The sequence below is a fragment of the Coffea arabica genome, chromosome 2c (genome assembly GCF_036785885.1).
Source record: "Coffea arabica cultivar ET-39 chromosome 2c, Coffea Arabica ET-39 HiFi, whole genome shotgun sequence".
Classification (NCBI taxonomy): Eukaryota; Viridiplantae; Streptophyta; class Magnoliopsida; order Gentianales; family Rubiaceae; genus Coffea; species Coffea arabica.
This window is the reverse complement of record NC_092312.1, coordinates 58,859,292-58,874,548: the sequence shown is the minus strand read 5'-3', so window position 1 is coordinate 58,874,548 and position 15,257 is coordinate 58,859,292. Positions and strand designations below refer to the sequence as shown.

The following is a 15,257-nucleotide window of genomic DNA, read 5'->3' as shown; positions in this document are numbered from 1 at the left end:
CGGTAGCAACATTTCATCAAAACAGAAATTTTTCCTAATGGTTTGATTTCAGCATCCGATTGCCTAATCCCTACATGCAAGCTCAGATGTAGCTTGCTCAACTAGTAATCAACCTAATTAGACCAGAAATTACCTCAGATAGCAGCTAATCCTTCACACGAAAATTTCCAGAAATTTTTTCCTTGCTCACGGCTTCAAGTGCAGTCGGTGGTTCCTGGCTTCTAAGTTGCGGCTGGAATTGGTTGTAGCTGGTAGATTTGAGTTCGGTTGGTTGGAATTGGTGGGGATGAAGGTACAGAATGGTGAAGCTTCCTGCAAATTTCCTTCCTGGCTTCACTCCAACCCACGGCAGAACCAGAAAATTTCTGGCAGCTCACGTTCCCTCCTTCCTAGCTCACGGATGCAGCTCAATGCATCATATTGTGTATATTGGATCTATTGAAGAGTTGTACTCTTAATGACACTGAATTGCAATTTTCACTCACCTCTTTAATTCAATAATTCTTTTTACTAATTATATGCCTCCTAATTGTATGACCCCGAATAATTCAACATTTATCATCACAACAATTTGTAAGTTAGATGGGCAGGATTGGACAATTTGCATGCTTTCACCGTGCGATGCATGGTGGTCCCTGCATAGTAGTATATAGTAAAGCCGCTGAGGGTTGCTCAAGGGTGGTCGCCTTCTCACCTGCTCGGCATGTGATTTTTTGGGATAATTCCAGAAATTTTCACTAAAGTTTGTGATAATATCACTTAGCACTCCTAAATTTTGAAAAAAATCACTTGCTTTTCTTATTTTTAACTTTTTGTAACATTGTCAACTCATTTCAAAATATATTATTAAAAAAATTCTTTTGTGGATAGAGAATATATTTTTATTTCAATATTGCTCTTTCTTGTTAACCAATTTATTTGCATAACAAATCTAGTTAATTCCTTAACTTTTAAAAACTTGGTGGATATGATTTTTTAATTAGGAATTACAAGGTATTAATAAGGTTGAAAGTTCTATTAATAATTTTTGTATCATTAGTCTACGCAAAAAAAATATAATAAAATTTTGAAATTCTAAATAATTTAGAAAACTCATTAAAGTTACTCGAGAATTCTATAATGAAGAGGTAACACTTTGTACCTTGAAACCACCTCAAATACATTTCTAAATATATGGTTCAGAATTTTATTTTTTAAAAGTTTTCAAGACATTGATTTGGACAAAATTAGAAATTTAAAAAAAATTGTACGCAATTCACAAATTCTTAAATTCATCCACCACACTTTCGAATTAAGACAATCTTTTTCAGTCTTTGAAAAAAGGTCAAATGAGTTTGTAAATATAAACATTGTGATGTCTTTTTTTTTTTTTTTTTTTAAGCCAACAATCTAGACAACAATTTTAGAAAATTTTAAAAATTCTAAAAATTTGAAAAACTCCTCAAATTGACCAAAAACACTTTACAATAAGGGAATAATCTTTTTGGATTTCAAAACACTTTGTTTAAACAAAATTTTTTGTATGTTAATATATCACTGTTATATTAATTCCATCAATATTATACATTTGCACAGTTGTTTTTATTTTCAATCTTCTATTATATGGTTTCAATATTGAAAAAAAAAAGTAGGATAACAAAGGGTTCATTTTAAATGAAAATATCTTCACTATTCAAAAATAAGTTTTTAAATAGTATATTTTAAGTTTTTAAATAATATTTTGAAATGGGTTGACAATGTTATAAAAAGTTAAAAATAAGGTAGGCAAGTGATATTTTATAAAGTTAAGGTGTGCTAAGTGAAACTGTTGAAAACTAGAAGGTAGGTTTCTGAATTTTTTTTGGGGCAAGCAGCAGCAATTGCCACTCTGTATTGCTGCCAACCTCCGGATAAAAAGGCTCTACTCAGCAGCCGCAGGGGTCTTCCTCCCCTCAATTTGTGGCTTTTGTTTGTACGGGAAAGAGATTACAGTCTAATTATCCAGATTATACTTTCTTGTGACAAGTTGGTGAAGGGATTTGGTGGACGATGGGCTCAAGACAGAAAGGGTTGATATATTCTTTCTTGGTTTTCTTCCCTTCTTCTTCTCCCTCTTTCTTCGCTCCTCCCTCGAGTAATCATGGTTAATAATTCCTCGTTCCTAAGTACTAGAAAGCTATTTCTTCTATGCTTCGTTTTCTTTTCCCCTCTCTTTTAACGATTTAGCTGACCTTTTTCAGTATTTTTTTTCGTTTGTTTTTTAGGTGGAAGAAGATGATGAAGATTGAAGAGGAAGTGATTATGATTTTAATGGAGGTTTCGACCTTATTTTACCCACCAGCTGATTATTTTTTAGTCAGTTTTTTAATTTTATTTTACAATTTCCTTATTTTTCTTTTTCCTTATTTTTTTGGTCTTCTAAAACTGGCTTCTTGTTTTAATGGCAGCTATGTGATAGAAGAAGAATGAACAGCAACTAATGGCAGGTTTTTCTTTGTGATCATTTCTTTTTCTTCCATGCAAATGTTTGTTGAACTCTAGTATAAAAGGCATTCCTTATGGTTTTCTGGGTTTTTAACATATAGAGAAATAAAGCATTTTTCATGTTTGTTCGTGTAATCTCTGTTTCCTAGCTCTCAAAGGTTTCTTTCTTTTGCCTCTTTTATCTTGGGCTTGAATTTTTTTTCTTGAACATCTGGTCAAGTGGAAAAAATAGAACAAGGTTTTTTCTTTCTTTTTTTTTTTAGTATGTGTGTCTGTGTGGTTAAAAAGTAAATAATTATATTGAGCAAGATAATGAAAGAATTGTAAATTGTTAGATTGGTTGATGCCAAATCTGACGAATGGGGAGAGGTGTTGCTGGAGTTATCCCATGTCAGTGTTCCTGCAAAAAATTGACCGAAAGACCTCAGAGAAAAACTCTCCCCTCTCCTTTCTATTCAAAAAAACGTTATTTCCCTCTCTGCTGGTGGGCAACATACTGGGAGTTGGAAAACCAGAGGTCCCCCATCAAATTTCTGTATCTGCAATAGAGGGGTTGGGCTCAATGCTGAGAAGACTAATCAATTCCGATAAAAAATTTTCCATAGCTTAATTCCCTCCTACTCGAAGCTTGTATGTCAACAAAACCCAATCTGTTCTTATCTTTCTTTCTTTCTATCTGAAAACTGCTGGCTTCTCCATTCTTGTTCTACGTGTACTTTTTTCTCTTGGTTAAATTTTCTTTTATTCTCTAATAAGTTCCAAATGTTTGCTATAGGTTGAGAGATAGAAATTTGATGCCAAGTATGAATGATTGGAAATTCTTTGCTCTGTGTCAAATGTTTGTTCAATGTAAGCACTTTTAGGTCTCTGTTTTTGTTTTTTGTTTTTTGTTTTTTTTTTCGTATCAGAAGTCAATTGTAATTTTCTACTCCAAGAAATAGAGTATGGAAAGAAAGTTTTGCCTCTTATTGAAGTATTCCCTAAAATTCCAATGTAGTCATGATTAAGAGATTGTCACGTCTTTTTAAGCAGCTTCATTCAGTTATCATCCTTGATGTCCAATATTCTATGCTTTCACCCTTTTGCATTGGAACTTGTGATTATTTCCTTAGACGCAATCGTTTAACTTCTTTTTTTCATGTTCTTGGAAAGTTTCATTTTCCAGTTGATATTGCCAGCAACTCTTTAAATGTAAGAAATTGAGAGTAAAAGGCTGTATATTGACTGTTTCTGTTAGATTGTTTTTGTTAGTTGGTAACGACTTTTGTCATTTTTTGCCTTTTTGCAACAGTTATTACACTTCTTGGACAACATTTTATAGCCAAGTGAGTGAAATTCCATGGGGTCTCTTTTTTTGTTTCCTGGGTTTGGATCAATAATCTTTGATTAAGGCCTGGAATGTCACATTTACTTTGCTAAGCATACTATCCACATAATTTTTTCAACGTTTGGCTTAAAAACTCAACTGTTAATAGTTGAAGTAGTTAAATTTCAAACCATGTGAGGTGTGTGAAGTATGCCTCAATTAACAATGATTAACAAACTAATGTGGGTTGTGAAAATCAGGGAATAGTGAACTTCATGAATCTGCTTTGAAGCTTGGTGTTCTTGGTAGTGTTGAGATTAGGAAAACTTTATGACCACCCACATTGGATCAGTTTTGGGATTTTTGATAAAAGAAAAAATTGGAGAGTAACTCGTAGAAACTTCTTTATCATTTGCCTTGCCTATATATGTTCATTTTTGTGTTCCATTTCAGGGAGTTTTCAATAGTCACATATTCTGTGGGAATAGAATAGATATCAAAGTTTGATTAAACAAGTAGTTGCAAATAACAATAATCCATGTAATTCTTGTGAATATTGAATAGGAGCAACCCTGAAACAAAATTTTAAGTCCAATTTTTAAGATGAATATATTTGATTGACTTTCACTTCTCACTTGCTTATTATTTGCTTTCCTGTTGTTTCTCTCTTTGTCAATGCCTATTGTTTGACTGGCTTTTCCCAAGACCTCTCTATTTCCTTTTTGTCTTATAAAAAAATATCGCCTGACCTCCATTCGTTCCATGGATTCCCTCCATATTTCTCTCTAAAAAAGAAAAGAAACAGACTAAAAATTTATTCTATTCTCACTTTCTTCTTCTTCCTTTTTTCCCCCATATTTGAAGACTACCCAGATAAACAACACTCAAGATCCACCCTTTATTCACTCTGTTTTTTTCCTTTTTATTTTTTTAATCCTGATATAGGAGAAGCTTGAAGATCTGGTCAACCTTTTCTGCTCCACTGCTCGCATTTGGTTTTTCTTTTTCCTTTTCCGATCTCCATCTGTTCCTGAAAAAAATATGATTTTTCCTCTCTATCTATCCAGAAAATACCTGTTTTATCTCTTTTTTTTCTTTGTTGGAACATAGTTACCTTGGAGATTTCTCTTATCTAATTTATTTTCTCTCCATTGATCTCGCCGTTTAGACTGATGTCTTTGTCTCTAATCAATTTCATGTTTGTTATAGGGTGCAAATTTAAGGTTTGCATTTTTGTATCTGGTATCTGCAATCTCTAAAGAACCCGCCAGGTCAGAAATCTCACATGATGTTTATTTTCTCATGGTTTTTTTGACTATGCTTATTTTGTTCTTATGGATTTTTGTGTTACTATCTCAGGTAAAGAAAGACAAGGGAGGTCACTGAAGGAGGAATCACAGTTAGTTTCTTTCCCTTTATTTTGGGGTATGTGATAATATGGTGTTGTTTCTCATTTCTTCCTTCAATATATGTGAAAAGTCCTTCTTGTTATCTGAGTATTTTGGTGTGGTGAAACTTTGTGATGTTTCTGGATTGATCTCATTCCATTGAACCAGAAAATGTGTTTGGGTGTTCATCCTTGTTCTCCAATTCAATGCTCATACACACAAATTCCGCAGCCTTTAGCTTCTATTATATGTAATTTCTGCTTTTAACCTTTTCTTTGCATTTAGTTCTGTGAATACCGTATTTTCTTCTGGTTTTTGTGGTGACTATTTTAATTTTTTGTCATGTTAGGATTTGTTTACAAGGGTGATGTTTGTTTACCTGACAGTGGGAATTTAGGAAAAAATAAATAAATTTTCTGCTCTTGCATTAAAATACGCAATCATCATCTATGATGTCATTCTTTTTAATCTTGTCCTAAAAATACATACTTATTTTATGCATTTGTTGGGGTTTGAGGCCAAATCTTCTCTTTGGGCTATGGCAGTCCTTGGAAGGTGAGACTTCCGTTGGTTGTTGTTTGGTTGTAAGACAAGGCAGATCATATTCGTGCTTAATACAGTGGTGTCTTCTTGATTTTGTGTATTACTGGGTATGATGTATTTTGATGGTATCTTGACAATGAATGCTCAAATTTCTCAGCTCTTGTTCAATTGTTGTTTGAGCCTACTCTTTTGTTTCCATCATGAGTCAGAAGTTTCAAAATTTCTTAAATCATCAATTTTCTTTGTTCTTGTTCCTGTCTCTGCCTTCTTTGATTTCCAAAGAAATTGAAGTTATTTCATCTTTTGGCGACTTTAGTTTGAAGTTTTAATTATAGTTTTGAATAAGTTTCTGCTAATTGTGGGAAAAAGAGATTAAAGTGGGAAAATTTGTTGGATGAACACTTTGGCAATAAATGCCACTCTGAAAGGTCTATACCTACCATAAACTTGTTATTTAGAAGAAAAGTATCCCTTATACCTTCTCCTTCTTGTTTAACCAATATAGGTGGAGAATGTTAATCACCTCTTAGAAGTTTTCCGATTGCCATAAGCCTTTGGCTCCAATTAAATGTAGGGAGATAAGTATGGATCATCACATAAGCTGTGAGGAATGAATGGAAATAGCCTGCCTTGCAAAAAACTGCTTCCCATTTTTATTAAATTTTTTGGGGTACTGTGATTTCTTTCAGTTGCTGCTCCTTATGGAATCATCAAATAAATCTATGTATTTAGGTTGTCAAACCTGAACCCTCTCCTCTTTCAACTACCTCTGTTTAATCCTTTCTTGGACCTAAGCAGACCATACCTAAGGAAAAATCTGAAGTTATGACTAAGTAGACTCCTCCTAAGGATGGCTTTTGGAAACTTATTAATGGTGGGACTTCAAAATCAATCCTGGAGCTGCTGGAGCTGGAGCGGTTACAAGGAATTGGGATGGGCTTTGGACCGCAGGACCAGTAAAAGACTAGGAATAGCTTCCAACCTCCTGGCTGAACTTCTGGGATGAGAGAAGGATTGAGGATAGCTATAGAACACAACTGCTGAAAACTGGAAACGAAGTTGATGCTATTAATGTTATTAAGCTTTTAAACCAAGCTGGTACTTCCACTTACCAATATGCTATGATTATATCTGATTGCAGGTACCCGTCCTATTGTTCATATATCCTGTAAAGCAAATCTCTAGGCAGACCAATTATTGCTGAGATATAAGCGGGCAAGCAGCTAGTAATTTCTTGCAGCTGTAATTTACAATTGAATTACTGAGGAAGGGATGTCATCAAAATTTCTTGCCATCCCTGTCCCTAGAAATGTTTCCTTTGCAATCTCTGACCTGAATCATCACCATCATCATCGTCATCGTCATCGTCATGCTTCTAGTATCTTCCTCCTACCAGCCATTTTCTTTAATTCCAGAAAATGGTCTCCAACTTGTACCTCTCCTTTGATTTTACCAATTCCAAGGAAGATAGCCCTTCATCCCCTGCCCTCGCTGCCGCCATCATCGTCGTCTTCTTTCTTCTGTAATGAGGAGGAGGAAGAAGAAACAGCAAGAGAGGCTGTGCGGCAGTATCTTGAGCAAGAAGTCGGTGTTTCAAAGGATGAATCTCTTCGAATCTCTTCCAACTCTCCCAAGTACATTGCCATGTTGATTCACAGTGTTCAAGACCTCGACCAACTGTCCTCCTCCTCTGGTGAACTAGCACTTTGGTCCCCTGGTGCCCCTCTATCCTTTATGGACAAGATTTACCAAATGGCCAAAAGAAAAGGCGATAAGGGTATGCTCCCCTACTTGGAGAGCATTGGACTTACTCTCTCTTCTGCTTCCCACTTAGCTCGATATCTCTCCTCCCGTACACTTCCTACCCTAATTCATCAGGTATGAGATAACTAACCAGAACAATTAAAAAGAAAAAAAGAAAAGAAAAACCCCTCCTTCGGCTCTACTGGTTGAGACGATTATTCAATAGCTCCTGACCTTAACTGTAACACCAATTTTATGGTATGAAGAAACTGCCTAACGGAGAGAAATAACGGAGAGAAATGATGGAGCAACCTGCTGTATGTAATTGTGTATCACCGGCATCATCTAAGTGTTACAATATCTAGACAACCTGTTATAGCACACTGATTGGGGCATGGTTGTTATCTGATTATTCTTTCAAGATTGAAGTGTTTTTAACCTGCTAATTTCCACTAGTAGCATGTTCTCTACCAATTACCACTTAAAACTCTTCTCTTATGGAAAGTGTTATTCTGAACCAAGGAAAGCTGACCTTTGGATTAGGGGCATTATTTCTTTCTTCTTCCTTAGCTTTCTCTTCCAACTTTCAGCTACAAGGCTGCTTATTTTTTTGTTTGCCTTTAGGTTAAGTATGTGAAGGAAATCTTCTTTTCTGACAGTGATGATCAAGGGCTTATTGGGAAGTATGCCCGCACCATGATGATGAACCTATCGATTTCTGTAGATGAGGATGTGCAGCAAACTCTGTCTTTTTTCGAGAAGGTTTGTATGCCTTTCCAACAGAATTTTAGTTTTCTATAGCTAACCTCTTCCATTTCCATGTATAACTGTCTGGAATTCATTAGGATTTCACTGATCATAGTTTTTTAGGAACATTAACCTTATACTCTGTATTGGTAGATTCAAGCACGGCGTGGAGGTCTGAATTTGTTGGGTTCCTGGGATGCGTCGTTCCCACAGCTTATTGAATCATTTCCTGGCCTTCTGCAGCTACCTATAGAATCCCATGTGAAGTTAATGGTGGAATTCCTTCACCATATTGGTGTTCCTGAGGGTTGCTTGGGAAAATTATTTCTGTTGTTTCCACCCCTAATATTCTATGACATTGAGAAGGAAGTTAAACCAAGACTGCTGGCCCTACGAAAGGTACACATTTCTCTGATGATACTAATCTATCTTCTCAATCATGTGGGTGGAGCAAAAATTGCATTCCACATGTGTTTATGTTATTGCAGGTTGGTTTCTCTGTAATAAGTTAAGAAGGCTTTGTTTGTATACATGTGCAATATTTTCTAGGAGGAGTATAATTTTTTTCTTGTAATCTCAAATTTCCCGGTCTTGTTGCTGCAATCAATTTAAATGACTAGATAATCACATGATGATGCTTTCCACAAAAATTATTTATTTACAATTCATGTAAATGTTCTTCAACATCTAAAACCAAAAGGAGAATGAAAAAGAATGAGATCAAAAGGATCACCTTATTTTCATTTGACAATGCCAACCCAAGTCAGGAGTGTCATGCATATAAGTTGGGTTCTTAAAGCTTGTTCATGTCCTGTATTTAAAAGCCAGGATACAAAGCTTTGTATACTGAATGACAAATAGGCATCCGAGACTTTTGGCAACTGAAGTTGCAGTATCATACAACTAATGTAATTGGAGTGACAATCAATGGCCCTTTTATCCACCATAACTTATATAAATTTGTCTTGTGGCACTATCTCTTGTTGTTTTAAGTCTTCAGTTAAGGTTGAGTTATCAGTTACTTGCTGAGAGAATGTTCAGATGACAGTTCAGTATTGGGATTTGTTATATATGCATTTTTGAGTCTATGCAATTTTGTGTCCTCTAATCCATAGTGGCATGCGCATGGTCTTGTTTTTTTGGCCCCATTGAGTAGGATTGTTTTTGGCTACTTTCAGTCTTCAATCTAGATAATTTCCTGGGGTATCTTTGGTTGGTCGACAATAAGGAGGCAATGCTATGTTAAATCACAAGTTCTTTTGCTAATTTCTGTTCTTTTTTCCTAAATAAGTAACATGTGAGCCACAGAACAATACCGCTAAAAATTTTTAAACACTGGTTATTGGGATGCTTGATTGTATAGCTCTATCCAGTTAGGCTGGTTCCTTTTTGCAAACATAATGGGGTAGATTAGCTGGCTTTCTGCAAGTTGCACTGTTGGGGAACTAAGTAGCTTTTTCATTCTGTTGTGATATGCAGCCCAATGTCTTAACTCCAGTGCTTATATTTTTCTTTTGCTGTTTCATTTTATGCAGTTGAAAGCATACAGACTTGCATGTTACCACTTTTCTGCTGTTGTCTAGGTTGGTGCAGAAGATACTGATTTTGGCATGCTATTGCTCAAGTATCCATGGATTCTTTCCACAAGCATTCTTGAAAACTGTGAAAACGTGTTAGATTTCTTTGATAAGGAGAAGGTACCAGATCCTGGTTTCACTTTTCATATATTTGTTGATTTATCAACAACCTGAGAGTTAGTCTGTTCTGATATTATTTCTGAATTGGAGAGGGTACCCCATAATGTAATTCTTCCTTCTGGTTATTATTATGACAGGCACTTCTAATATTGTTATATGATACTCATTTTGCTTCAATATGGTTTCTTTTTAAACAGGTACCACAAGACAGTGTTACTAATGCAATAAAATTCTGGCCACTTCTATTGGGTTGCTCAATCAATAAGCTGAAGGTGATGGTGGAACATTTCAGTGAATTACACATTGCAAATAAAAAGTTGGGTCGAATAATTGCTAGGAGTCCTCGACTGCTGCTGCAGAAACCTGAGGAATTTCTTGAGGTTAGTGCAATAGTAATGTCCCACCAAATCTCAACCCTCTTTTTATGTCCTTCAATAGATTTGATGAAGTTTACTAAGTATGACCTGCATCTGTAGGTGGTATTGTTCTTTAAAGATCTGGGCCTTGACAAGGCAAGTGTTGGTAGGATACTTGCTCGCCGTCCTGAGATTTTTGCTGGAAGCATTGAGGAAACTCTTAAGAGAAAGCTTGCTTTCATCTCCAGCATAGGAGTTTCTAGAAATCAGCTCCCACGAGTTATTAAAAAATATCCAGATTTTTTTGTCTGTGATGTTGATCGCACTCTACGTCCTAGGTAATATTCTTTAGATTGTCATATTCAAAGAGTAGAATGCTTGTTGGGATTGTATTCTTACATAGCTTCACTGCTATGTTAAGCAGGATGATGTACTTGATGCAGATTGGTCTATCAAAGAAGGATGTGGGGTTTATGGTCCGTAGATTCTCTCCATTGCTTGGTTACAGCATTAAAAATGTTTTGATGCCTAAGGCAGAGTTCCTTGTAGACGTTATGGAAAAGCCATTGAGTGACTTGGTTGACTATCCGAGGTACTTCAGTTACTCGTTGGAGAAGAAGATAAAACCGAGATTTTGGGTACTGAAAGGCAGAAATTTGGAATGTAGCTTGAAAGACATGTTGAATAAAAATGATGAGGAGTTTGCAGCTGAGTTTATGGGTGTTGGAAGGAGGCTTGCCTCACCAATTGAATGATTATCGGGTGGTTGCTTGTGGCATTGCTGCAGATTTGTAGCTCTTTTTGTTTAGAGGTAAATACCCGCTTCTTTTACACAAGTAGGCATCATGTATTCTATTCGAATGGATAAAAAAACTTGTTCTGGCACAAGGCATCATATACTTGTTCGAAGAAGGCCTATTTTTTTCGCTGTTTGTAAAACGTCATCCCTCCTCTCCACCTCCAAAAGAGGGAAAAAGTGAAAAGCAAAATGAGAAAAAAGAAAAGGAGACAGGACAGGTTCTTTAGTACCTGTAGGGTCTCATATTTGCATCCTCAGAAATAGTAAATCCTTTTACCACCTGTTTGGTAAATACTCCGGAATGATAATGGCAATGGATATCAAAAGGTCCTCAATGGGAATGGGTTTTGGCTATTTCTTTTCACTTGTTTGGCAGTTGTATTGCAATGGGAATTTATTAAGTATTCTTTACTTTTTTTAAGGCCAAAATTAATTTCTTTTTCTTTTTTCCTTCAAAATTTCCCTTGCTTCCAGATAGGGATCCTGCAACATCACCGCCAATGTCCCTCTCTCTGTAAAGATCACATACCCACACTTCCCAAACTTCAACGATTTCTCTCAAACTGTTCAAATCATCTCCATCAAGTTTGATAAAAGCAAACTTTCAATTGAAATTGGTCAAAGTTCTGTAAATGTGAAAACCAGCACCATCAACACCAACTGCAACTCAAGATATCAAGTCACAATGGATATGCGACATCTCAACTACACCTGTTTCAAATTTAATCCAATTTTGTAAAATCCCTTGTGGAATCCCCTCAACAATCACCCAAACTAAAAAAAATATAAAAATAAATATATAATCTCTCGAGCTCCCGTTGCGCGATCCACTTTGGTGGGAGAGTGAGTAAGACGAGTGCAAGCTAGTGGGTAAACCAAGGAGGAGAGTTGGTTGAAGGAGATGGAGTCTGAGTAGAAGAGAGGGAGCGACGGAGACAAATCTTGAGGTGTTTCTTTTCATATTATTTTGGTTGGGTGGTTAGTGAGAGGCAAAAGGGCCCAATTTACTCGGAATGGTGATTGAAGAATGTCATGTCTTTCATTACTATAGATTCATTGCCACAGTAGAGTACCAAACACTATTAATCACTCTCATTAAAGGGTATATCCATTGATTACTCTCAAAAACCCCCGACGAAGTGGGTGGTTATTTTGTTGTGATTTGCTTTTTCTCTTCAGCTAAAACTCCTTTCTTCTTGATTCTCACTCGGGCATCTAGGGGTGGCCACAACCGGAACCTAAGTACAAGATTGATCCGATCTAATTAATAATGAGGCATTCATTCATAAAATTTGTATAATTTTTTCTTTTTCCCTACATATGATAATATAATAAAACTAGTAAGGGTGAAATCATTACTAGTTTAATTTTTAGGATGAAGGAATAAAATTTGAATTAGTTATTCTTGAAATATGTGTATTATAATGATATTTTGAATTAGTTATTTTTAAAGTATATATCTATACTGAAAGGACAGATTATACCATGAAATGTATTTAATTTATATCAATCAATATAATAAATTAAAATCAGTTCTAAGAAATGGAACTTTGGCTTCAACCTTTGATCTTCCTTTAGGTTTTTGGCTTTTTCTAGAGACCACTAATCTTCTCATCCAGATTTCTTTTAAATTATAGTGTATTACCTTAGTCACTTTAGAGTACATTATGTAAAATTACTTTCTGATGTATAAGCCTTCATTAAATAACTTTTGAAGTGAAGTATGATTTATGTGATATACTTTTTTGATGAATTTGTGTGAGCACTTAGAATAGAAGCAGAGTTTAAAAATAACGCATAATGAAAGAAAATTAAATAACTAGCATGACATGTAGAGATGTGGATTTCTTCCTTTAATTTTATTGTTAGAAAATGCTTATCTGTGTTAAAATGAAAAACATAAATTTTAAAAACTTATTTGTGTTATCTTTTAGGTAATTCACTTTTTTATTCATGATCAACTTTATGTATGGGAATGCACTGCTAGAGATTAAGAAGGCTTAAGTACTTAGTAATCAACGTGAAAGGACTTGTGCATTTAGAAATTTAAGCTGTCACACCTCTTCGTAAACTTTTTTCTCCCTCTGTACTACATTTGACTTTAGTTATAATTTGGTAATTTTTTTATGGCAATTTAGTCTTTGATTCCATATTTTAAGAAGGTGTACATGTCTCTTGTCTTTGTTATTACTTTAGAATTTTTGATATATGATATATTTCATATTCTCATTAATCTTTAATGAATTATAGTATATGGGTAGTTCTTATCCAAAATAAACTTACCAAATAATAATGTGTATTATCTAATTTAGATCCTGTTTGATAACCTAATTCAGCACTTAAATTTAATAGAATCAGATTTTAATATATTCGGACCATTTGATAACAAAAAATTGACATATGAATTAATTAAGTGGCACTGAATTTTCTAGACAAAACTTGTTTCCAAAATTAAGTGATAAGTGAATGCTTCCAAAATTAAGTGATAAGCTATTAACTCATCACTGAATGTGATATGCACTCAAATGTATTAGATTTAATATTTAATAATTCAATAATTTAATGATTCAGATTTCAGATTTCAGACTTTAGATTTCAGATTTTAGTTTTATCAAACACACCCTTAATATGTAAATTGAGATAGGAAACTTAAAAGGAAAATTGAGAAAGGAAAAAAACATTATGACTAAATTGGAAATGTTGATTTTGAACTTCAAACTCCAAATGAACATATCATGCTACAAACTTTCAAATTTTCAATAGCTTGTTACTTTGAAAGTTTGTAGTTTGAAAAGAATTTGTACGGAATGATTCATATTTTAATTTTGGGTAAAATCTAGAAAACCCCCGTGATATTGTTGAAATTCAGGAAACCTCCCTATCATTCAAAAATACTCATAAATCCTCAATGCGATTCAAACTGATCTAAAAATTAACCTATCATCGGCCAGATTACTTGCAAGTGATTTGCACGCAAATAAAAAACGCACTTTAATCCATATTATATATTTTTTTATCACTTAATATTTTTTTCTCTTTTTTGTTTCACATCTTTTTTTTTAATTCATTCCTATGATTGTTCTTCCCGTTTTTCAACAGTAATGTTTCCTAAACACAAAGCCACCATCTCCGCCACCCTTCACTTTCATCTCCGCCACCCTTGACTTTCATCTCCGCCACCATCTTCATCACTAGTCAGCAACTCCATTTACTTTCTCTTAGCCACCAATCAGTTATCACCACTACTAACACTACCATCTCCACTACTAATTAGTACCACTAACACCACATACAAACATGATTTCAAAATTAAATTTTCTCAAATAGCATAAAGAACCCCAATTGGATAAAAGTCTATAGTGCCTTCGTTATTACGAAGTTCAAGGCCTGATTCGAGTAAAATTTTGATAGGAAAATAAAATCCATACCCATGAATTTTGCTTGCTCCACCATCACTTCTACCACTCCGCCAAACTTTTTCTTTTTTTTTGAATTTTACCCTATAATTTTTTTACAGATGCCTGGTATAATTCGATTATTTTGCAGTATGTTAGACCTTTAAATCATATTTAAAAGGATGCTTCATGCTTTCATATGCAAGGATATATGTTTGTCTACTATGATAGCTGAAAACTTGTGGACATGAAAGGTTATTCTAAAATATAACACAGATAGCTAGCAACATTAATGCAGACAAAAATCTAGAATAAAAAGATTATAAAACCTACTAAACTTTTAGTACGTAATGGTTAAAGTTAAGACTTACTTTGTGTTCTGGTTAAAATTTAGACTTATTTTGTTCTTTTCTATTCTTTTTTATTTTAGAATTTAATATATATCCTCTTAATTTGTGATATTCTAGTTTGTACCTCGATATTGATTGACATATTTCAAAACTAAGCACTAATATATAGTATCCTTTTCAAATTTTCCACACTTTAAGAATTAGTGGTATTTAATAATTTTTTTTCAAATAGTTATAAAGTACAAAAATTAACAATTAGTCAAAAATCCATTAGGAATATCATGACAAAGGCCCATGCTAAAATGGAGAAACAAATATATTGAAAAATATATTTTAATAAACATTACACTTGATTACATGTATAAACATGACACTCGATTACATGTTTAAAAAAATATATATTGAAAATATGATTTGGCAGTTGATAATAGGACATTTTATTATTTATACTTATCGACCTGTGGAATTCA

The 15,257-nt window shown here is 34.3% G+C and overlaps 1 protein-coding gene across 19 annotated transcripts; it reads left to right on the top strand.

Moving 5' to 3' along the window:
* The first annotated feature begins 1,846 nt into the window (after positions 1 to 1,846).
* On the top strand, positions 1,847 to 11,406 carry LOC113727702 (uncharacterized). Of its 19 annotated transcripts, none has more exons than XM_072076024.1 (13): positions 1,847 to 2,048; positions 2,244 to 2,295; positions 2,427 to 2,461; positions 3,755 to 3,788; positions 4,979 to 5,040; positions 5,129 to 5,194; positions 6,842 to 7,578; positions 8,068 to 8,205; positions 8,344 to 8,589; positions 9,774 to 9,887; positions 10,085 to 10,267; positions 10,364 to 10,581; positions 10,668 to 11,406. In XM_072076024.1, exons 7-13 carry the CDS (start codon positions 6,973 to 6,975, stop codon positions 10,996 to 10,998), a joined length of 1,836 nt encoding a protein of 611 aa, XP_071932125.1. In that variant the 5' UTR covers positions 1,847 to 2,048; positions 2,244 to 2,295; positions 2,427 to 2,461; positions 3,755 to 3,788; positions 4,979 to 5,040; positions 5,129 to 5,194; positions 6,842 to 6,972; the 3' UTR covers positions 10,999 to 11,406. The 19 variants fall into 19 exon arrangements, with proteins under 19 accessions (XP_071932125.1, XP_027107803.1, XP_071932130.1 ...); XM_027252002.2 differs by having other exon boundaries at positions 2,427 to 2,465; XM_072076029.1 differs by having other exon boundaries at positions 1,847 to 2,113; positions 2,427 to 2,465.
* Positions 11,407 to 15,257: the final 3,851 nt, after the last annotated feature.

What these genes read in the sequence shown, in the direction of transcription:
- LOC113727702 (XM_072076022.1), top strand. Translation starts at nt 6,973, where the DNA reads ATGTCATCAAAATTTCTTGCCATCCCTGTCCCTAGAAATGTTTCCTTT. An exon ending in GACTGCTGGCCCTACGAAAG is followed by an intron (nt 8,590 to 9,773) that starts GTACACATTTCT and finishes GCTGTTGTCTAG; the next exon opens with GTTGGTGCAGAAGATACTGA. An exon ending in AACCTGAGGAATTTCTTGAG is followed by an intron (nt 10,268 to 10,363) that starts GTTAGTGCAATA and finishes CTGCATCTGTAG; the next exon opens with GTGGTATTGTTCTTTAAAGA.